Source organism: Macrotis lagotis, chromosome 8 (genome assembly GCF_037893015.1).
Source record: "Macrotis lagotis isolate mMagLag1 chromosome 8, bilby.v1.9.chrom.fasta, whole genome shotgun sequence".
Lineage (NCBI taxonomy): Eukaryota > Metazoa > Chordata > Mammalia > Peramelemorphia > Peramelidae > Macrotis > Macrotis lagotis.
Window position 1 is genome coordinate 182,585,096 of NC_133665.1, and position 21,731 is coordinate 182,606,826.

At 51.3% G+C, this 21,731-nt stretch overlaps 1 protein-coding gene and 1 non-coding gene across 2 annotated transcripts; one reads left to right on the forward strand and one right to left on the reverse strand.

Moving 5' to 3' along the window:
• The first annotated feature begins 589 nt into the window (after positions 1 to 589).
• EXOG (exo/endonuclease G) lies at positions 590 to 18,442 on the forward strand. The gene is given in 8 exon segments (XM_074199065.1): positions 590 to 721; positions 778 to 949; positions 2,323 to 2,460; positions 6,465 to 6,583; positions 6,585 to 6,605; positions 10,074 to 10,147; positions 14,690 to 14,717; positions 14,720 to 18,442. Coding segments are annotated over 8 exon segments (774 nt in total). The 3' UTR covers positions 14,810 to 18,442.
• Positions 4,844 to 4,947, reverse strand: LOC141496744 (U6 spliceosomal RNA). The gene has a single exon (XR_012471142.1). It is a non-coding gene; the product is annotated as a U6 spliceosomal RNA (small nuclear RNA).
• Positions 18,443 to 21,731: the final 3,289 nt, after the last annotated feature.

Genomic DNA, 21,731 nt, shown 5'->3' on the forward strand with positions numbered 1-21,731 from the left:
CTCCGTTCTCTGTACATTTTGGAAATGAGTCCTTTGTGGGACGGAAAGGATTTTAAGGGTCTTAAGGAAGAGAAAGGCAAGATTCTGGGGAGTGAAGTTTCGCAGGGATCAGCCTAGAGAGCGGCAGCGCTTAGGAGCGGGGGGCCGAAGGCCCCGGGAGGGGCTCCTTGGGGGGATGAGCGGCGCCTCCGTGGGCTTCCCTCGGCCCCGCGTGGCCTGGGAGGGGCCGGTGAGGACGCGCCGGGCCCCGGGGCCGGGCCGGTCCCGCCCCCCCCCCCCCCCCCCCCCGCGCCCTCGGCCCGCACGGCGCCTGCGCAGATCGGGGCGGGCAGCCCCGAGGGCTCGGCCCGGGGCCGCCGCTGTCGTTCCCCCCGCGGCCTGCAGGGGCGCAGCGAGAGGCCGCCGAAGCGCGAGCCCGGCCACGCATGCGCTCTCGCCCCCTGCCCCCGTTTCCCCGGGGGCCCGGGGCGGCGTCTCCAGAAGCTTCCACAGGCTTCTCATCCCCCGCCTTCTCGCTTGGGGAAAGTCTGAGGTTTCTGCGGGGAGCTGGGCCCTTAGGAAGGCTGAGGTGGGGCGCCGCGCCCCGCGCATGCTCCAAGGCCGGCCGACCGAGGGCGGATGTGCGTCAGCCCCAAACTCTCCGGCCGGCCCCCTTCCGCGCACGCACGAGCGAGGGCGCGATGATGACGCGAAAACTCGGCGACTCCCGGGAGCACTACGCGTGCGCACCGGCTGACTGACAGGCCCGGGATGAACTGAGGAGCCGCGATTTCTCAGACCGGTCCCGCCCCGCGCACGCGCATTGGGCTTCGGCTGCAGCTATGGCGGCGCCGGTGGCTCGCTCGGGGGGATGCCCGCCGCGGCTGTAGCCGCGTCCCGGCCGGGGCCCCTGGGCGTCCCCTCCGCGGCCAGGACGGAGACTCCGCGTCCAGAATGAGAGAGCAGGCGGGTAGGCCTGGCGAGGCGCTGCGGCCGGGGGCGTGTGTGAGCGAATGTGAACGAGTGTGAGTGTGTGAATGTGTATGCATGAGTATGAGCCAGTGTGTGTGTCTGCATGTGGGTGTCAGGGTGGTTGTGTGTGATTGCATGTGTATGAGTGTGAGTGTGTGACAAGAGCGTGTGACTGTAAATGTGTGTATGTGTGTGACTATGAGTGAGTGAATGTGAGTGTGACTGCATGGATGAATGTGTGTGAGTATGTGACTGCATGCGAATGTGTATGTGTGAGTGTGTGTGACCGTGTATGAACGTGAGTGTGACTGTGTGACTGCATGGATGAACGTATGTGAGTATGTGACTATATACGAATGTGTGAGTGTGTGTGACCGTGTATGAACGTGTGTGTATATGAGTGTGTTATGTATCTGTGTGAATGTGTGATTGTGTGTGTATATGAATGGAGATGTATGAATGTGAGTGTATGTGTGACTGTGGGTATGAATGTGAGTGAGTGATTGTGATTGTGTGGATATGAATGCATGTATGAATGAGTGAGTGTGTGACTGTGTGTATCCGTGTGTATAAGCATGTGAGTGTGTGTGTGTGTCTGTGTGTGGGGCATGACTGTAGGAGGGTGGGGGGTCTGTGATTGTGTGTGTGGTGTAGTGTGGCGTGACTGTAGGAGGGTGGGGGGGTCTGTGTGTGGTGTAGTGTGGCATGACTGTAGGAGGGTGGGGGGTCTGTGATTGTGTGTGTGGTGTAGTGTGGTGTGACTGTAGGAGGGTGGGGGTCTGTGAGTGTGTGTCCCTCTGTCTGGCCCCACCTCCACCCCCCACCCCTCCAGCTCTGTAGGGAGGTCCTGGGGGTGGGGGAGGGCCCCACACTGGTCCTCTGGACCCTGGAGAGGACACTTGGCTCTGGGGGCGGGGCTGGCCCTGGGCTGCGGCATCAGGGACTCTGGGTAGATAAAGTCAGCCCTCCCTGCCCCCCCTCCATGTGCCTGAACTAGCACCAGAAAGCTGGACTCGGGGCCCCCGGCCCGGCCTGCCTCCACCTGCCCTCCCTCAGCAGTGGGACCTGCGGGGTCTCGGTGCTGCAGGGTCCACGGAAGCTGCTTTTCAACTGAAACCGGGGCTCTCTTTGTAATTACCCATCCCCCCTCCCCCATCACAGCAGCGGCTCCTTGCTGGTAAAGCTGATATTTTTTCTTTTGATCCCTGCTTTTGGATACTTTGATTTTTTTTTTTTTTTATGGAACCCAAATAATCTGTCAGAGGAGGTGAGGCAGGTGGTTCTCTGGGCCTGGCCTGACCCTGGCTGTGTGGACTGCTGCCTTGGCAAGTGGGCCTGGTCACTCAAGTCTTTGTCTGGTCTGATTTTCAGAGCGTCCACAGGAGACTGTCCTGGAACACTATGGACTCCAGGGGATGAGGACCCAGCCCTGAAGCTGCACCAACCAGGCCCTGTCATACAGGGGCTCCTTCTGGGTCATGGAACACATCTCCAATAGCAAGACCTAGGGTAGGTGGCATTTCCCCTGACCATCAACCAGGTCACTGACTAGAGCCCTGCTGAGCCAGCCGGGCTGAGGGTGCTGGCTTTACAGAGAGAGAGAGAGAGAGAGAGAGAGAGAGAGAGAGAGAGAGGGGTGCCCATCCATGACTTGCCCTTTCTTTGACCGTTGGAGGACCCAACGTGGTCATAGATGATTGTCAGGTGTCTGTGTGGCTTTCCATTTTTGCTGTGGGTTTTTATTTGTTTCCCTCATAAAAAGGCATTTTACCTGAGCTTCAAGTCTCTGATAATGCTGCTTATCCCTCCAAGAGCCCAGATTTTAGAAATGTGAGCATTTCCCCTGAAAGTCTTGCCAGAATGAGTTACACACTTCTCTGTCTTCTTAAACTGGATATTGGAGATAATTTCATCTCTTTCTTGAGGGAGGTAGGGACACAGAATTGGAGCCCAAAAGATCTGAGTTTTTATCCTACTTTAGATGCTGATCTTGCCTCAGTTTCCTCCTCTGTAAAAAGGGGAGAGTAATAGCAATGCCCCCCCCCCCCCAGGGGTTGTTTTAAGGATCAGATGAAAAGACAGTTGACATCCATCTTACAAACCAGAAACAAAATTGAGCTGAGCTGTTCTTGGGGATCTGTTCTGGACCTTGTCTAGAGGTGGAGGGAGGGCTCTCCTTGTGGAGTGTTTGGCCCTTATTCTCTTTCGCCATGAGCTTCTTTTTTCTGTTGTCAGTGAACATAGCAGCCAGTGAAAACTGAGAGTCACTAGGTTCCAAATGAGACTCTGAGGGACTGCTCTGGCTAGAAAATTTGAGCCAGGTTTAGACTGGCTACTGAGAAGCCTTTTCAGCTTCTCCCCTAGTCCAAACAAGAATAAGTGAGATACTACTCTTATAGAATTGTCTCTGTGGTGCATTTCCAGATTCCTAGTTAACCCTAAAGACTTTATAAGTTCACTTAGGATTTTTAAAGATATAACTCTTTAAAAATTAAGCTTTTTTTTTTTAGTTAAAATTATTATACACTTTATTGCAGTTTTAAAACATGGACTAAATAGTTTCTCAAATAGGGCTCATAATTAAGACTTGTAAAGACTGGAGGAAACACCAACTCAGGACATAAATGCTTGTCAGAAAAAGGAAAATTTATGATAAGGATAAGAATGACAGGCATGCCATCCAAGCCTCAAGATTATATATCACTAAGTCATTAGAAATAAGAATGGAAAATTGGTAACACATTTTTGCATTTAAGAATAGGAATGTAACTTAACATTTGGTGTATTGTATAATAGTTTCAATTAATTAATATTAATATGAAATTAATACTTAACATTAATTTGAAAGTTTTTAGCAGCGATAGGAATGTAACCTACATTTCCGAATGTAACCTACATTTCCAAAACTCCTAGGGGAACCAGAATAAAGGCATTACATAGTCAAAGAATCATTTGGTTCCTAAAAATTAAACTTTCTTTTTTTTTTTAGGGGTTGGATTTTTTTAAATTTATTTTTTATTCTCATTTTGTACAAATGTTTTTTTTACATTAATAAAAATATTCTTGTTTACAAGTAAACAAAATACCCCTCCTCCCCCATGAATATAGATAGACTTGCTTGGGCGAAAAAAGTAAAGGGGAGAGAAAAAAATTAAAATAAAAAATTAAAAAAATAAAAAAATAATAGTAATAATTGTAGGTATGGCCAGGTGGTGCAATGGATGAAGCACCAGCCCTGGAGCACCCGAGTCCATATCCAGCCTCGTAAACCCAACAATCACCCAGCTGTGTGACATGCAACCCACCCGATCCCCACTGCCCTGCAAAAACCAAAAAGAAAAAAGAAAAAAAAAGACCCGGAATAAAATAAAATAGTAATAATAGTAGGGGTGGCTGGGTGGCAGACAGAGCATTGGCCCTTGAGCCAGGAGCACCTGGGTCCAAATCTGGCCCCAGACACCCAAAGATCACCCCGTTATGTGGCCCCAGGCAGGCCATCCAGCCCCACTTGCCCTGCACCCTCCCCCAAATAATCATAACAAAAAATGTGCTTGAGTCTTTGTTCCAACACCAACAACTCTGTCATGGGTGGATCTCATTCTTTATGATAAGTCCATCACAAAAGTTATTTCCATATTTTTCCACCGTTGCCACTGCTGATCGCAACTCCCTCCTTTCGTATTTCTCCACTACCATGTACTCTATTTTCTTTCTCCTTTCACTCTGACTCTGCTGTAGGGTCACTGAGTGGCACAGCAGACAGATCCCTGGTCCTGGGGCCAAGAAGCCCTGAGCCCCCATACCACCCCTTAGGCCCAGAATCCACCTGGCCCTGTGGTCCTGGGCAGGCCTTCCAATCCCAGCCCCTTGCAAGAAGTAAGAAAGAAAATGTAAAAATATGGAACGCTTCACGAATTTGCGTGTCATCCTTGCGCAGGGGCCATGCTAATCTCTGTATCGTTCCAATTTTAGTATATGTGCTGCCGAAGCGAGCACTAAACTTTGTTTTAAATTATTTTGAACTCAGCAGCACTATACCAAACATAATTGATTGAACGGCATAGCTAGTGTAGCAGTTAAAGGGTGAGTTCCTGGGTAGAAGTGAGAAAGCAGGAGTGGTGGGCACATCCCAGACCATTTCCCTAGGACTGTGGGTACACCAGATGATTTTTTGGAATATGTTGGGTCCACGAAGGGTTGTGTCCGTGAGCACATGAGGGCAGTGGCTTCAAGGAAACTCTTCCCTCCCTGACTCTAGAGAGAGCCCCCTTTGGTTGGCTCTTTAGGGTGAGGGAAACATCCAAAGAGAGCCCAGACACATTTCATATATTTTCTTATGGTAAACACAAACACTGTTCTAGCAACAGTCCCTTTGCTAGCCCTGGAGGGCTGCCGCCTGTCCCTGTGCAGGGCTGTCTTTAAAAGGAATAGTGGGGTGGGGTATGCCCTGACAAGAGGCTGGAGCTGAGCAGAAAGAGGAGACTGTCTCTTAATTCTTGACTATGCAGCTCCTGAGTCAACAATAGTCAAATTTTCTTCATTACAAAATGAAAACTCGAGAAAATGCTTGTCTTCTACATCTGGCTAACTGCTTGCCAGCTCCCTTTGAAAGATCATTTCGGGTATTTTCTCAAACCCCTCGCACGGCTGTTTCTTAAGTGTTTGGTAAGCCAGGGCTGAGTCCTGGGGGTGCTGAGAAAAGCTGCCCTCAGGGAGCCCCCGCTCTGAGGGGGACAGTGCTGTTGTCTACACTGTGCAAGGAAGGGACTCTGGAGTCAGGCTCAGGCTCATTACGGAGACAATGCATGAGCCCCATTGAGCCGGGGCAGCCCTGGTGAGTTGAGGAGCGAGCCTTCTAGGCCCAGACAGATCTTAAGGGACTGCCTGCTGCTGTGAGATTTGAATGCAGATCTTCCTGATTCCTCACACACCGGCCTCTGCTCCACCCAACTCCTTCCAAATGGTCTCTTTACTGAATGACAGTGTGGGTAACTGAGTAGGCTGACAAATATTCACTTTTTCACTGTTTGTTTATTTTTGGTTTAACAGTCCTGAGAATTATGAATACTATTTTATTAGGCTTCGTTATTCCTTCTGAGGCATTGACAGAAATAAGTCAAAATGTGGTTTCTCCTATGCTAAGAAGAGCCTGAATTATTTAATGTTGGTGTTGGTACAGCCAAGGATGGGGGCCGGGGGGGCTCCTGTGGCCCTTCTGGTGGGTGGGGGAGGTCTTAGGGGAGGGCATTGTTTCTGCACTGACTTCATGGGAATTAGAAAGCCTGTTAAGTCATGGGTTAAGCAAAAGAGCCAGGATTCTGCTCAGTAGTATTTAGACAAGGCTCTGGGGGGGCTGAGAGAGGGAGACACAGACAGACAGAGACAGAGAGAGAGAGAGAGAGAGAGAGAGAGAGAGAGTGAGTGAGAGAGTGTGTGCGTACATGTTGTCCCCATCCCTTTCATGTGAGGTCTTTGTGATGATAACCACCGCAGGTTGGGTGTGTTCTCTTTAGTCAATGCAAACCCAAGACACTGAAAATTCTGCCTAGACCCCATCATCCCACCAGCTTTCAGCATGAACAATGAGGACTGCCTAGGGAGTGGCTGGTCATGGGGACACATGGTACTGGCTTGGAAATGACAGATTCTCAATTGTAGCTGGTTTTCTTTCTTTTTTCTTTTTTTTTAAACTTTCACTGTTGATGTTTATTTAACTTGAGATCCATCATAGACATATTTTTATTTATACATTCCCACAATAGTTTTATAAGACTAAATAAAAATCCTCACAAGAAATGTACTTCAGTCTGTGTTCCCATACCATCAGCTCTGTCTCTGGGGTGGATCTCATTCTTTATCATAAGTCCATCAGAGAAGTTACTTCCATATTTTTTCTCAGTTACTATTGCTGTTTGTAAGTCTCTCCATACATTCCTCCCCACTACCATTTATTTTATTTTCTCTCTCCTTTCACACAGTCCCTCTTCAGAAGTGTGCTGTGGAGCACCTGAGTGGTGCAGCAGACAGAACACAGGAGGCCCCAAGCTTACATCCCAGAGACTCAGCAACCACCCAGCCACGGGGTTCCGGACAGGCCATCCAATCCTACCAACTCGCAAAAAGTAAAAAAGAAAATGTGTTATATGACTACCCTCTCCCAAGATCTACCCTCTCTATTGCCCATATCCCTCCTCCCTTCCCCCCTGCCCCCTTCTCTCATCCCCTTTCTCTTCTAGATTTCTATGTTTTATTAAGTATGTGTGTTGCTTCCTCTCTGAGCCATTTCTGATGAGAATGAAGCTCTCTCAATCTCCCCTTCACCTTCCTCCCTTCCATACCATTGCAAAAGCTATTTCTTGACTCTTTTACATGAAGTATCTAAGTCTGTTCTACCTCTCCTTTTCCTTTCTTACAGTACATTTCCTTTTCACTCATTGACTCCATTTAAAGTACCTTCAAATTTGGCTCTCTCCTGTGCCTTGTCTATTAAAGTTCCTTCTACCTGCTCTATTAAATGAGAAGTTTCATATGAGTATTATCAGTTTCTTCTTCCCATGCAGGAATACAAGCAGTTCAACGTCATTAAGTTCCCATAGTTAGTCCTTCTCATCCACCCCCTCTATTTAGAGTCCTGTACTTGGAGATTAAACCTTCTATTAAATTCTGGTTGTTTCAGTAGGAAAGTTTGAAAGTCCCCTGTTTCACTGAAAGTCCATCTTTTCCCCTGGAAGAGGATGTTCAGTTTTGCTGGGTAGTTGATTCTTGGTTGCATTCCAAGCTCTTTAGCCTTCTGGAATATTATATTCCAAGCCCTATGAGCCTTTAATGTGGATGCTGCGAAGTCCTGTGTGATCCTGACTGTAGCTCCGCGATATTTGAATTGTTTCCTTCTGGCTACTTGTAGTATTTTCTCTTTGACTTGGGAGTTCTGGAACTTGGCTATAATATTCCTGGGGGTTGTTTGTTGGGATCTCTTTCAGTAGAAAATTGGTGGATTCCCTCGATTTCTATTTTACCCTCTGCTTCAGGACAGTTTTCCTCTAGAAATTTTATTTTTTATTATTATTATTATTATTCATTTATTATTATTATTAATAGTGAACATGATGACTTAGGAACATGTGTAATGAAGTCTTTAAAAATGAAGTCAAGGCACTTTTCCTGATCATGACTTTCAGGTAGCCCAATAATTTTTTAGTTTTTTTTTTTTTGTCAAGGCAAATGCTGTTAAGTGGCTTGTCCAAGGCCACACAGCTAGGTAATTATTAAGTGTCTGAGGCTGGATTTGAACTCAGGTACTCCTGACTACAGGGCTGGTGCTCTATCCACTGCGCCACCCAGCCACCCAACGTGTTGTTTTCTTCAGCATCTTTTTTGGATCTCTTTGACTAGGCTGCTGACTTGGTTTTCATGTTTTTCCTGTATCTCCCTCATTTCTCTTCCCAATTTTTCCTCTACCTCCCTTATGAGAGGCTCTGACTCCTAACCACAAACTTACCCCTCTGCCCAGGGGCTGTGAGGAGCGTCCCTGCTCTATGGCAGTGGGGAGCCCCTGACTGACCAGGGTCTGAATATGGAGAAAGCTCCAGAGTCTGTCCTAGGGACAGAGGAGAGACCTTGACAGTCTCCCCACACCCCCTCACCTTCCATGGATGGAGTGCTCTGGGTGCAGCTGCTGGGTGGCTCCCTGTTGGGCGGCTTTGTGTCCCTGCTTCTGTTTCCTGGGATCTGGACTGCTGCTGGGGGCCTCAGTGGCACTGATGGTCATGGCTGTGCTGATGGTCATGGCTGCGCTGATGGTCATGGCTGTGCTGAGGACCATGCTGGCTGCCGCTCACTCTGGCAGAGGTTTCTCACTGATCTTCCAAGTTGTGCTTGGTGCTCTCTGGTTTGGCAGGTCAGGAAACTGCTTCTGCTGCCATAAACTGGGGACTCATGTGCCCCATGGGCTATTCCTAGAAGACTGGAACTCCTTTGCTCTGCCACCCCCTCCCCCCATGGAACAGAGCCTTTCCACAATCTTTCAGGTTACCTTGGGCTGGAGACTTGCCTCACTGGATCTTTCTGTGGGTTCTGTCTCTTGAAAATTTAGGTAGAGTCATAATTTTAAGGTTTTTGGAATATTTTGGAGAGAGCTCCTAGGAAACACTGTTCTCATGCTGCCATCTTGACTCCATCCCGATAATCAGTGTAGCTGGTTTTCTAAGTCTAAACTGGGAGTGAGGAGGTGGGGACAGAGTGGGGTTAGCCGAAGGACCAGGAGGAGCCGGCTGAACCTCTCCTCCCTTGGGACTTTCAGCCAGGGTCAAGGCAATGAACTAGTCTGGCCCCAGGAGAGGATGGAGGAGAGCATGTGTGGGGAGGAACTGGGAAGGCAGGGAGGGGTGCCCCCTCCCTTAAGTCTTGCCAATAGCTAGATTTACGGCTAGCTAGTCAGGCTGGTTGGATCTGTCCACTCCCTGGGGGTCTCTTCTCAGAGATGTCCAACTGGGGTAGACAATGAAGAGTGAGAATGCTGGAGGGGAGGGCCTGCAGGAGGCCTTTGACCAGACCTTGGTCCCAGAATCCATAGGGGCTGCCTTTTGTCCTCCTCCTCCTCCTCCTCCTCCTCCTCCTCCTCCCAGGACATTGTGTGATCAGGGGCTCGGAGCCTTCCTTGTTGTCATTGGCTACATTTTCGTTATACTTTGATTTCCAGAAGCTTCCTAGCCCTCCCTAGAATTGCCCACCATAAGAGTGTAGGAGGGACTTCTCAGCCCAAAGTTTGGGTGACCCACTGCTTTGGTTCTCCCTGGACCATCCTCACCTACCTGAGGGAGGGGGGCATTTGCATAATTTTTGTGATGGATTCAGGAGGTGATGCTCAGAGACTTAGGGAACAGAGCTTGTGTGTTCCAGGGAAGGGACCCAGGCTGGCAACCCCAGGGCCTTGTTGGGATAGTGGGCCAGACTGAGCTTTATGATGGGTGAGGGGCTGTATTAGGGAGACATCTGGAGCAGAGGGTCATGAGCAGGGTGCCATCCTTCTCCTGGCCCGCTTTGTCGGGAGGATCCTGGGGTAGGGCTGCCTGCCCGGTTGGGCATTCCCTTACGGTCATTCCCCTTCTCCTTTCTCACTCCAGGAAGCCTTGCAGGAAAGCTTCTACCTCTCAAACATCGAACCTCAGAACTTTGATAATGCTGGCTATTGGAACAGGTGAGTGTGAGGAACATGCATGGCTGTTTGAAGCCCTGGCTCCTGTCCATCTGCCTATATTCCCAGGGGATTGTGAGTGACCCTGAGCTGGGGTGGGCTGTGGCATGGCGCTCTCCTAGGCCTTGTGTCCCTCAGCTCTGCCAGCTTTGTGTGTTTTTTTTTTTAAGATTATTTTCCAAGTCCTAACAAATTCAGAGTTCTTCATCCTCTCAACAACACGAAGGGTGACTTTTCTAGGGGAATGGTTGTGGCAGCGTCTGATCTTTCCTGTGTGCATTGTCCTTTAGTCCTTTTTCAGTTGCTATTAAGTGCCTACTGAGTGGACAGCAGACCCTGAGTGGGGAACAACTCCCAGGCCCCTTGGGAAAGCCAAACCACCCAAGAGGTGAGGACATAAGCCAAGGCAGCTCCACGCCAAGGCCGAGCAGAGATGGCGGGGGAGATGGGGCCTGGGGGGGCCTGTGTGTGTGTGACTGAGTCTGCGACTTGCTCTTGGAGGTAAATAGCTCCTCGAGGTTTGGTCCTGAGTGCGCAGATCGCCTGGATCTGGAGTGTGCTGTTCAGGGTGTGGGAGGTGGGGTTCCCCTTGGCCTGTCCAGGCCTTGCGTGTCTGCCTGTGCATTCAGAAGTGTGGGTTGGAAAAGGGAGATTGGCATGAGAAGGAAGGGGATGGTGGATTTTAACCAGGCACCGATTGAGTGTGTTTGGTTTCTCATCCCATCCTGCATGTTTAATCCCAGAAGACTCATCTTTCATTGTTGCCACTTGAATCATGTGCCCTAAGACCCACAGACCCTTACCCAGAGCTAGAAGGGCCTTTGGAGCTGACCGGGCGCAGTCCCCTTAGTGTACAGACCAAGAAACTGGGGTTCACAGAGGAGGCAGAGGCCAGAGCCCTTGGCTGCCCTCCCCTCCCCCTCCTGGGGGCCCACTTAGACTTTGAATTGAGTCCACAGTCTGACCCTGGGGTGAGGGCTCCTCATCCCCCCTCATCATCTTCCTGCCTGTCCCTGTCCATCTTCTTCCAGGAAAGACCTGCTGTGACCTGGAACCGTGTCCACTCTTACACTGACCCCCTCAACAGGGGTTTCTGCTGTAGTGTTTCATCAGGCTCCAGATGATCGTGGGGGGTAGAAGAGCTATCAGAAAGAGGGTCAGACTTGACCAGAGAGACCTGCTTCATTTCTGACATTGAACTAGCTGGGTGCCCCTCTCTGGGCCTCAGTTTCCTCATCTGTAAAATGGGGATGATAAAACGTGCACTTCCAGCCCAGTGGGGCAAGGGAGAGAATCAACTGCAGAGAAAGAAAGACCTTGGTTGTTTGAGATTCTTGGTAGCTCCTTGGAGGGCTCTCCCTGATGGAATCAGGCATCAGCCCCCATTTGCTTTCTAGGTCATGATCCCCCTTGGTTAGGACTCATGGGGGGAGAGCCTGAGCCTTGGAGAACCCCGGGGACGGGAGCCACTCTCTTTGAACCAACCTTAGTTGTCTGATTGTTGTTCCCCCCCCCTCCCCCAGGCTTCTGGTGCTTGACGTCCAACGTCCCCAAGTTGGGATGCTCTGGTGTCAGTTGGCGAGTCAGGCTGCAGCTTCACGTTTCGAGGTGCCTTGTTTGTCTTCCCTTTGACCCCCAGTCAAGGGGTTAGGGTCTGGTGGTTGGGCTCTTAGCTTAGGGAATTGGGAAGGGAATGGCATTTCTCAAGGGCCTTCCCTGGGCTTCCTGAGGCCTCCCCTGGGCTGGGTACTCGGCTCCTCCAGGCCTCACCACAGCTGCTGTCACCTCCACTTTATAGATGAGAATTTGCCCTGGGTGGCCCAGCTAGGCAAGTGCTGGAGGAAAGATTTGAACTCAGGCTTATCACAGAATGCAAAGCAAGGGTGGGTTGGGGCAGAACCCCTGAGGATTTGGGGAGTATGGTCTGAAGGAAGCAGTTGCCCCTGGCTCTGGATGGAGAAAGCCTTGCAGCTTCTGGCCAAGGACCCATCACTATTTGGAATGATAGACTAAGCTCCAGGCTGTTCAGTGGGACACTCCTTGCCATTGCTGGTCAGGTACATTCGATCACAATCGGTTCTGGCTAATGAATCGCCTGTCCAAAGGATTTGGTTTTGTTTACAGAAGTATTAATTAACTTGATAAGATTGGGTGGGTTCTCAGAAGAACCAATTATTCTCCTCTGCTGTCACCAGTCTAGGCAAGCCAGTGGTCAGTGCAGCCTCAAGCAGGCCTCCTTGACATCCTCCTATGGTTGCTGCTCTGGGCAGGCTCTGAGCAAACTTTTGGGCGTTTCCTTTTCAAATAATGTTCCCCAATAACTGAAGGAAATGTTGGGTTTCATGAAAAGAAAGATGGAATCCTCTTCTAAGCTCACAGACCCCCTGAAATCTCTCCATGGACTCAAGGTTACAAATCCTGCTTTAAAGCCTTCTCAAGGGGCAGCTAGGTGGCACAGTGGATAGAGCACCAGCCCTGGAGTCAGGAGGACCTGAGTTCAAATTTGGCTTCAAACACTTAGTAATTACCTGACTGTGTGGCCTTGGGCAAGACACTTAACCCCATTGCTTTGCAGAAAGTAAAACAAAAACATTTTTTAAACAAGCCTTCTTTTTAAAAGATAGAAACTTCCAGATGGGCCTATTTTAAGAAAGTGAAGTTCACACCTAAGTAATTCTTTTGGAAATATTTGCCAGGCATTGAAACCGTTTTTTTTTTAAAGGGGGGAGGGGGAGATGTTCAACATATATCCATGTAAATGAAGACTGCTGGTCTGTGCAGAAAAATCTTTTCCTCTGAATTTGGACATGGTTGGGAGTTTCTCTGAGGAGGGGGCTGCCTCATAAAATGGTGGTTGAGGGTGTTTGTGGATTCTCAGATCCCTCCATAGCCTGCCTCTTTCCAACAGGAACATCCTCCTTTTCCTCCTCCACCTTGGGTTTAGGACTTGTTAATTGAAAGCCCATCCCCCATATCTGACTGTGTTACCAGGCAAAGCAGATCAATTAAAGGCTGTTTTTGAAGAGTGAGATTTCCTTAAACTGGGAGAAACCCCTAGGAAGGCTGATAGGCAATTTAAGAAAGCCCACTACAAACTGAGTCTCAGAAGGAGGAAACAATGAACAGATTGGGTTTGCTTCTGGGGGAGCAGGTGGCAGAGTGGGGTGGGGTGGGAGTGGGGCAATGACTTCTCACTAGTCGGTGGGCATTTTTTTGTCTCATATGCTGTTTCTCTTAATGTTGATTTATCCCATGAGGTACAATCAAAATGTTTCTGTTGCAGCTTAATTGTGAACATTGTAAATGCCCATTTTTTCAGATAGTAAACTGAGGTACAAAGAGTGGCTTCATGTAATGAAACCTCCCAGTGACTGAGGCAGAAATGGTTTTACTCATCACCAGGGTCAACCACTCTACTTAGGCCTTTGGTCACATTCCAGTGGTTCCTTTCTCTTCCTCTCTTTTTTTTTTCAAGGTAAGATCATACAGCTTTTTAATTAATAAGTGTCTGAGGCTGTATTTGAACTCAGGTCCTCCTGACTGTAGGACTGGTGCTCTATTCATTGCATCACCTAGCTGCCCCTCTCTGTTTTTTAATCTACTGATTGCCACTGTCCAGAGTTGCCTAAGTCTCGTCTCGTCTCTTTTCTTTCTTTCTTTCTTTCTTTCTTTCTTTCTTTCTTTCTTTCTTTCTTTCTTTCTTTCTTTCTTTCTTTCTCTCTCTCTCTCTCTCTCTCTCTCTCTCCCTCTCTCTTTCTCTTCCTTCCTTCCTTCCTTCCTTCCTTCCTTCCTTCCTTCCTTCCTTCCTTCCTTCCTTCCTTCCTTTCTTTCTTTCTTTCTTTCTTTCTTTCTTTCTTTCTTTCTTTCTTTCTTTCTTTCTTTCTTTCTTTCTTTCTTTCTCTTTCTTGACTTCATTGTCCTTTAAGTAATAGTTTATGGCTCCTCCCTTTTACAGTCGGTCTCTTAGAAAAACCTATCCCCTCAGAAATTCTCCCTCTCTTTTCACTGCCCCCCCCCCCCCCACCTTGTAGGAGAGCTTCCAACTTCCTCTCTTCAGAAGACACCCCCCCCCCCCAGGTACTCCATGATTCTCTCAGCCACCAGGTTCAGAGACCTTGCTGGCCTTTCCCCTACTGGCCTGCTGACCATCCCCTCCTCATCACTTTCCCCCTGGCTTTTGTGACCCTGCTATCTCTTGTTGCCTCCCCTGCTTGTCTGCCTGCTGTCATCTCCCTTTTCTAGGAGCCTTCTCAATGCTTGGGATCCCCAGACCTCAAGGCTGGCCCCCCCTTTGTCTTTGTGTTCTCAGGGACCTCTTTAGCTCTTCTCCCTAATGCAGACAATTGGTGTCTCATGATCTTTTAAGTTCCTGGATGGCAGGGGCTGTTTCTGGTCTGTCTTTGTTCTCTTGATGGAAGGACTAGCTTTATGATAATGTTTGGTCCCATTTCTAAGACTCCCCACAGCTCAGTGCATAGTGGTAGCTGACCATTCCTCCACATTCACACCAATGGTAGCTGCATCTGTTGATTCTTCTCTTTGCAGAATCGAAATGTATTGTCGAGAACTAATGGAGAGAGGTTTGATGACGTTTGAATAGTATCTGGACCCTTAACCTTACCACAGACAGGTGAAGATGGAAGAAGAGAGTTACCCATGAGGTAGGAGAGAGTTGGAGTTAATGCACATTAGATAAAAAAACTTTCCACAGGTAGTGAGGGGGACATTTGCCCCAGTCCCCAGGTGGGATCACAGCAGACCTTCCTTTAGGCCGTGTGGGGCCAAACAAATACTCAGAAACCTTCCAGGTAGTGAGACAGAGGGCTTTCAACATTCACTCAATCAGCACTTTTAATTCTGAATTTAACAAACCAAAAAAGAAATGATCATTTCCATATGCTTTTCCTTATTTCCCTTTGAATTCTTTCATTTCCAATCCTATCCTATCCTTCCTTCCATTCTTCCTTCCTTCCTTCCTTCCTTCCTTCCTTCCTTCCTTCCTTCCTTCCTTCCTTCCATGCATCCTCCCTTCTTTTGTTCTTTCCTCTCTCCCTTGCTTGCTTCCCTCTTTCCCTTCCTCCTCTCCTTTTGTTTCTTTTCTCAGTTTTGAGTGCCAATAACTAATTATCAGCCTCTAGATCAAAGAATTTTGAGCTGAAAGGGACCCTAGAAGTTAAGAAGTCCAAGATCCTCCTTTCTCAGATGTAGAGCTGGGCCCAGGGTCATCAAGAGACCCACCAGAGGGCCCAGACAGCCTCAGAGCTGGTGCTATCCTCATTATGCCCTCCTGCCCCTCCCATAACATTTTGCCTGGTGGTCAAATAATTTAGAGTCTTTTAATTAAACTAATCTTTTTGGACAAATGGTAGGATTTTCCTAGCTTAAGTGTTTCCATAATTTGTGTATTGGCTAAATTTTTTCATTAAGAAAGACTGTTCCTTCTAAATAAAGTGAAATTAAAAAATAATTTAAGCTTTTCCTCCTTCCCTCAAGCTTTGGAGTTTGAAAAGTTTCCCATGCCAAAGTCCATTCTTTCATGAAAATCCTAAATCCAGGTATATCCAGCTAGTGCCTTGGTTCATCTGCATGGTGCATTATCACTCTGGGCTGGCCTGGAGGAGAGGCCAGAGATTGGTCAGTTCTTGGACACCTTTCTCCCCTCTGTTCTTGCTAGCTAGTGATCCAGGGGTGACCTGAAGCACATCAGTATTTGGGTTGTGGACTATGGATTTTAGTCCTGTTTAAAGCTCCCCCCCCCCCCAGCCTTAATTGTATTTCTTTGGTTTCTGGCTTAATTTATTTGTGATTCGGTACCTTGTATTTATGCATGGCATCATAGAGGATAGGACTGGCATTGTGCCACACCCTGAGAAAGTTCATTGGCTGTCATAAGAAGCTCTCTACAGTGATGGGGGAGGCATTTTCACTGCCACACACTGCCAGGGGCACGACTGTGTCCACCACATGACCCAGCCCCGTAGAGTGTTGTGCCCAATCTGAAGTCCAGGCTTCCTTCCCCTCTGCTGGGTAGAGGGTTCCAGGGCTGGCTAGAGAATGGAGTTGAGTCCTGTTCCAGAGCATGGTGTCTTGGAGGAGGCTTGTGGCCTTTGAAGAGTGGCTCAGGTTCTCCCAGAAATGTCTTGGGAATGACTTGGTAGAGTCATCGACTTCAAGCAAGACGGGACCTTCAGGGCTGCTCTGTCTGTCCTTTGTTTTAAGAATGAGCAAACTGAGACCCAGGGAGAGGCGGGGACCTGCCCACAGCCACAAAGATCAGTTCATTGATCCCTGTTTCTGGGGGGTTTACCAGCTGAATCAGCAGATGTGTCTCTAGTCTTATGCATTTGTGGCTCTGGCTGCTCTAGACAGTCTCCCCTCCATCTGTGGAATCACCAAGTCCAGGCTTCTTTTCATTACTGAGGAAGTCAGACTTTTATAGTCTTTTCAGAAATGTTTCATTGATCCCTGTGACCTCCATACCCCGTTCACTCTCCGTTTCCCTCTAGAGCAGGGGTCAAAGAGCTGATGGGGTTGTCGTGGCCCTTTGACTGCTTTGACCAATCCTGGATGGTGTTCCAGGTGTCAATACCAGTCTCCAGCTCACCCCTCCACCTGGCTCATCCCTTCTTTGCCTCTTTGTGTGGCGTCAGTTGAAACCTCAGATTTAGCCTAATTTGAATCTTTCTAAAAATGAGTCATTTGGAGCTTGTTTTCATGAGGTCATATGTAGTTTGCAGTTCTTTTGAAAACCCTTCCTGTCCTTTGACCTTCACGGGGAACAGCTCTCGGTATTCAGTTTGCATCTCTTGCCTACACATTTTGGATCTCAGGCTTCTTGGGGAACATTGGATCTCCGAGCTTTCCCTAACTTGCTTCTCAGGTGGGCTTTCCAGGAGAGGCAGTGGCCTTGCCTCTACTGTCCTGCAGACATATTTTCTGACAGCGCAGTAAGACTTACATTCATGGCTGTGATTCATGACTTTCCCCCGGTTGCTGGGCTCCTCCCTTCACACGACCGCCTCTGTTAGGTGTCCAAGGGAACTTTCTTGGCCTGATATGCAGGCCATGGACGTTTTGTCCACTTCATGTAACGGCGACACTAATGCACAGCTCCACCAACAATGCCCCAGAGTAGCTCTTACCACAAGCCTTCGCCCCGGCAGGGCCCCTCCTTTGCCTCCCTCTCCACACTGCACCTCCTCCTGACCCCGACATCCCACTCCTGCCTTGCCAGCTTGGGGCCAGGTGCCAGAAATGCCCCAGTCATGGCCATTTCTGAGGCTGCGTCACCCAGAGCCTGCATCTGGCTAGATGCGCCCCTCGGGAGCGCAGGCAGGTGTGATTCTGTTCCTTTGGGAGGGAGTCTTAGGGGTGCAAGCAGGATGGAGGTTGGAGAGTCAGTTGTCCAGCCAGGCCTGGGGAGAATGCAGTGGAAGGACGGCCTTCTTTCCTGGGGTGGTTCTGAAGGGGAGGAGGCGGGGTAAGGTGACTGGCGAGGGAGGCAGCCAATGTTCTGTAGGGGAAGGCACCTCACGTTAGGAATCAGAGGCCCTGCCTCAGCTCCTGCTCTGTCACTTGGGCAAGCAGCCTCATGGAGACTTCTAAATGGGGGTGATGCTCCTTGTCCCACCTTCTCCCTGGGGCTGTATGCTCCGGGGAGGCCCCAGGCACGGGACAGGCTCTTTTGGGGCTGCCTCCCCCTTCTCTTGTTTGGAATCTTGAGCCCCTCTTTGCTTCCAGGGATACATCCTGGTGTTTAGCTGTGGTGGGTGGAAGGAAGAAAAAGAAGGGTGCTTGGCGCTCCTCTGGAGAGGTCTGGCCTTTGGACAGTCACTGCCTCCAAGGAAACATGTATGTTCTAGGCAGAATATGTCACCACCCGGGTCTGTCCTGTTGGGTGGAAGATGCTTTGTGTCCCTTTGGGGGCTGTGGAAGCGTGAGCTCCTGCAGCTGCCCGCTTAGTGGGCATTGTCTTAGTGGCATCGTGACGAGGAGACCTTTTTAGGCATCTGGCAACACCTGCTGAAGTGTAAATCAGTATGTGACAGGAGCAAGCAGAACATCAGGGCTCCGTTTGGCCAGGAGAGCTTGCCCTTGACCTGAGTGGCCCTCCCTGGAGAAGGGGCTAGTCCATCCACAAGCAGCCCCGGGGAGGGGCCGAGGCCTGGGCTCCTTGCCTCGGGGAGGGGCCTTTGGGGTCACTGCGTTCTCACAAGTGGCACGGTGCCTGTGGGGCCCCAGTTCTCTAGGCAGATCTCCCCAGTCACTGGTCTCTGCCCCTTGTACACCCTCCTACTCGTCTCACTAGGATCGCTCGGGAGACAACCTGGACAAGACACACGTGCCCTGAAATGAGGGCCTGAGCCACACGGGACCAGGTTGTAGGGGTCCGCTGAGGGTGGGAGAGCAGCACTGCCCCTTGTCCCTGGCCCCGGAAGGGAGGCTGCAGAGAGGGAGAGACAGACCCTGCTGGGCCCATTGGCCCAGAGGCCCAGGCCTGCCAGGAACTGGGGGATGGGGGGCAGCCTTCAGGAGCACAGGGTGAAGGGCAGCCCTGTGTTCCATATACCTGGGCAGAGATGTGTCCTAAGATTGGCCAGCCTCGGCGTGGCCCTGATGCCACCCCTTTGAACGGGAGCTCTGAGGACAGCCAGTGTCTGACCGGTCCAGCTGGAGTGACCTGGACCCTTTGGGGGGCTGCTGGGTCCGAGTGCCTGAGGCTGAAGGGTCTGCCCTGTGGGAGACTGAAAATAGACCCCCCGAGTTTGGATAGAGACTTTGACTGACCGGTGGACAGAATGCCCTGGACCCTGCCGGGGCATTAGGCCTCATGCTTCCTCTGCGCACTGGAACAGAACCTGTCGTTTCTTTGGGACGAGGGAAGGACGCTGCCCGGTGGACAGGCGAGCGTTTGGTCCCGAGGCCAGAGAAGCCTGCTCAGCGTCTCCCGGCAGTCCTGGGCCGAGCAGGGCTGAGGAGCTGGGCCCCCACCCCACCCAGTGAGACCCGGGGAGCCGAGGCAGAAGCACCTCAGACCCGATGGTTGTTGTAGCCCCAGGAGCGGATGAAGATGGGGACTGGGCTCGGTCCTGGGGGGCTGTCCTTCTGGGCCAGGGGCTGACCCCCAGGGTCACCTCTCGGGATGGCCTCCCCTTGTTTATTCCCAAGAGGAGGTGAGGCGTTGGGACTGGGGCTTGGTGTGAAAGGAGGGCAAGTGGATGACAGCTGGCGGCCCACAGACGCCACCCCCGAGTGGTGGACGTGGTTTTTATCTGGTCTGGCGGCCTTCCTCGGCCAGGTCGGCTTCTTGAGGCGGGGGCCTCCTGAGGGGCGGCCCCCTGAGGCGGCGGCCGGGGTTTTGTCTGGCACCTGGCAGGCTCTTGGTGATGGCCTGGCACCTCTGCCTGGGCTGTGGTTTTCAGGAATCCCCTGGCACTTCTGGACATGCCCCCCCTTCCCACTTCTGAATTGACCCGAGAAGTGATGGAGAACCTGGGATGCCCAGCCAGGCGCCGCGGGCCACAGAGAAGACCCGGCCCTGCTGCCCTCGGCCACTGGGCACGGCTGGGAGCGGCCGCAGTGACCGGCAACGTCCAGCAGGTGGTGCCAAAAGCACGCTTTGCCTTGGCTGCCCAGCTGCTGCGCTCACCCCTAGAGTCTGGTGCCCCCCGTGCCCAGGGGCACCCCGCAGGTCTGCCCCCCGGGGCTCTGGGGCCGGGTTTTGTCTAGCTTGTCCAGGAGGGCCCTGGCCGCTGCTGACGGGCTTAGGACCCTGAAAGGGGGTGCTTAAAATTTGGGACAGGTCTGCCCTGGTCCCCTGTGAGAGTGTGTGTGTGTGCGTGCGTGTCTCTGTGTGCGCATATGTGTGTGTATGTGTGTGTCTGTGTGCGCATATGTGTGTGTGTGCATGTGCGCGCATGTGTGTCTGTGTGCGCACAGACACATCCAGAGAGAGAGGCAGAGGCAGGATCAGTGGGAAGAGCCAGGCAGGAAGGCCCAAGTTAATCCAGTGTCAGACACTTCCTAGCTGAGGGGCCCCGGGCAGACGTCTGTTGGCTTTACTCTGTGTGTGTGTGTGTGTGTGTGTGTGTGTGTGTGTGTGTGTGTCCATGTATCACATCTACACAGATGCGTACCCAGATGCATCCACACGGTAGCGTCTCTGGGTCCCCCCTCATGGTGGAGGGGCGCCAGCTTGGGTGTGACTTGGAAGCTGTTGTGAAGGTCCTGCCTCGTGTGTCCCCAGAACAGGGAGATCTGTTGGGGGGCTGAGTCAGAAGTAGAATGTGCCGAGAACCCCTGCTTTGGTGGGTGGGGGCTTCAGAGACCCAGATGCCACCAGAACCCCGGGGGGCTCGAGTCTGTCGAGGAAAAACCAGATCGGAATAGAGGGATGGGTCAGGAGGCTTCTGAAGTCAGAGCCGGGGGCCCCTCCAGAGTGAGGGTGGGAATTGCGATGGGGCACAGCTGTTTCATTGGGAGGTGGGGGAGATGACAGGAGGACGTCCCTGGACCATCCTGGGGGTCCTTCCACTGGCCTGGCCCAACCACTCTACCTCTGGATCTCTCACAGAAGACGGACAGGCAGATTCTATCTAGAAAGGGGGGGCTGAGGCAGGCTGGGGAAGCAGGTTCCTGCCTCCATGAGCCTGGGCCTGGGCTCGGGGGAGAAAGCCAGGGGAGCTGACGGGCTGCCAGGAGGAAGAGGAGACCAGGGGCCCCCGGCCCTGCCTGCTCACTACCATTGATTCTGGGGACCACCAAGCCTGCCGGGAGCCTGGGGTCCTTTGGCCGGTCCTGCCCCATCTACCCTCCCTCTGGCCCCTGGACTACTTTGTACTTCAAGCCTCCTTCATACCAGGTTTGGGGGCCGGCAGAAGTGGGGAACCCAAGGATGAAAGCCCCAAGGAAGCTGGGGAGGTGGGTTCCCCAAGGAGTCCAGCAGAGGGCACCAGCTGCCCCTGTTTCAGATTGGCTGGTTGGCACCAAACTCTGACTTTTCTTACATCTTTTCCAGTGGTTCTGAGAGAATGACTATCAGACAGTAAGCATCTATTGAGTGCCTACTGTGTACCAGCCACCAAGCTTAAGCCCTCAGGATACTGAAAAGCAAAAGAATGGAGGAGATAAGGTATAGACAGGTGGGACCAAGGCCAGGCCAGCATCAGTGGGAGAAGGAAGGGGGCTTGGGAAAGAGTCCCTGGGGGGAGGGGAAGCTGGGGGAGGAGGAGGAGGAGGAGGGGTGAGGGAGACCCTGGTCCCTGGACCCAAGGGTGCAAGGGGGGCCGAGGAGGCTGTAGAGGCAGAGGCGGGGTAGTGACCCAATGTTGGGGGGATCCCCCAAGTATCATCTGGAGTCATCAGGAACAAGGGAGCCCTGAAGGATGATTGGGGTCAAGGGCAAGAGCCCCCTGGCCCTGCTTGGCCCAGAAGGTCCTACAGCTACAGAGACTGGCCCGGGCAGAAGAGCAGCCTGCAGAGGCCCAGATGATGTCCCGGACTCTGGGGAAGGACTTGGAGCTCGGGCTGCCCTTCTGCAGCCTGATGTCCTTCAGACTTAGCAGAGGAGGGTTGGAGGAGCTGGGCT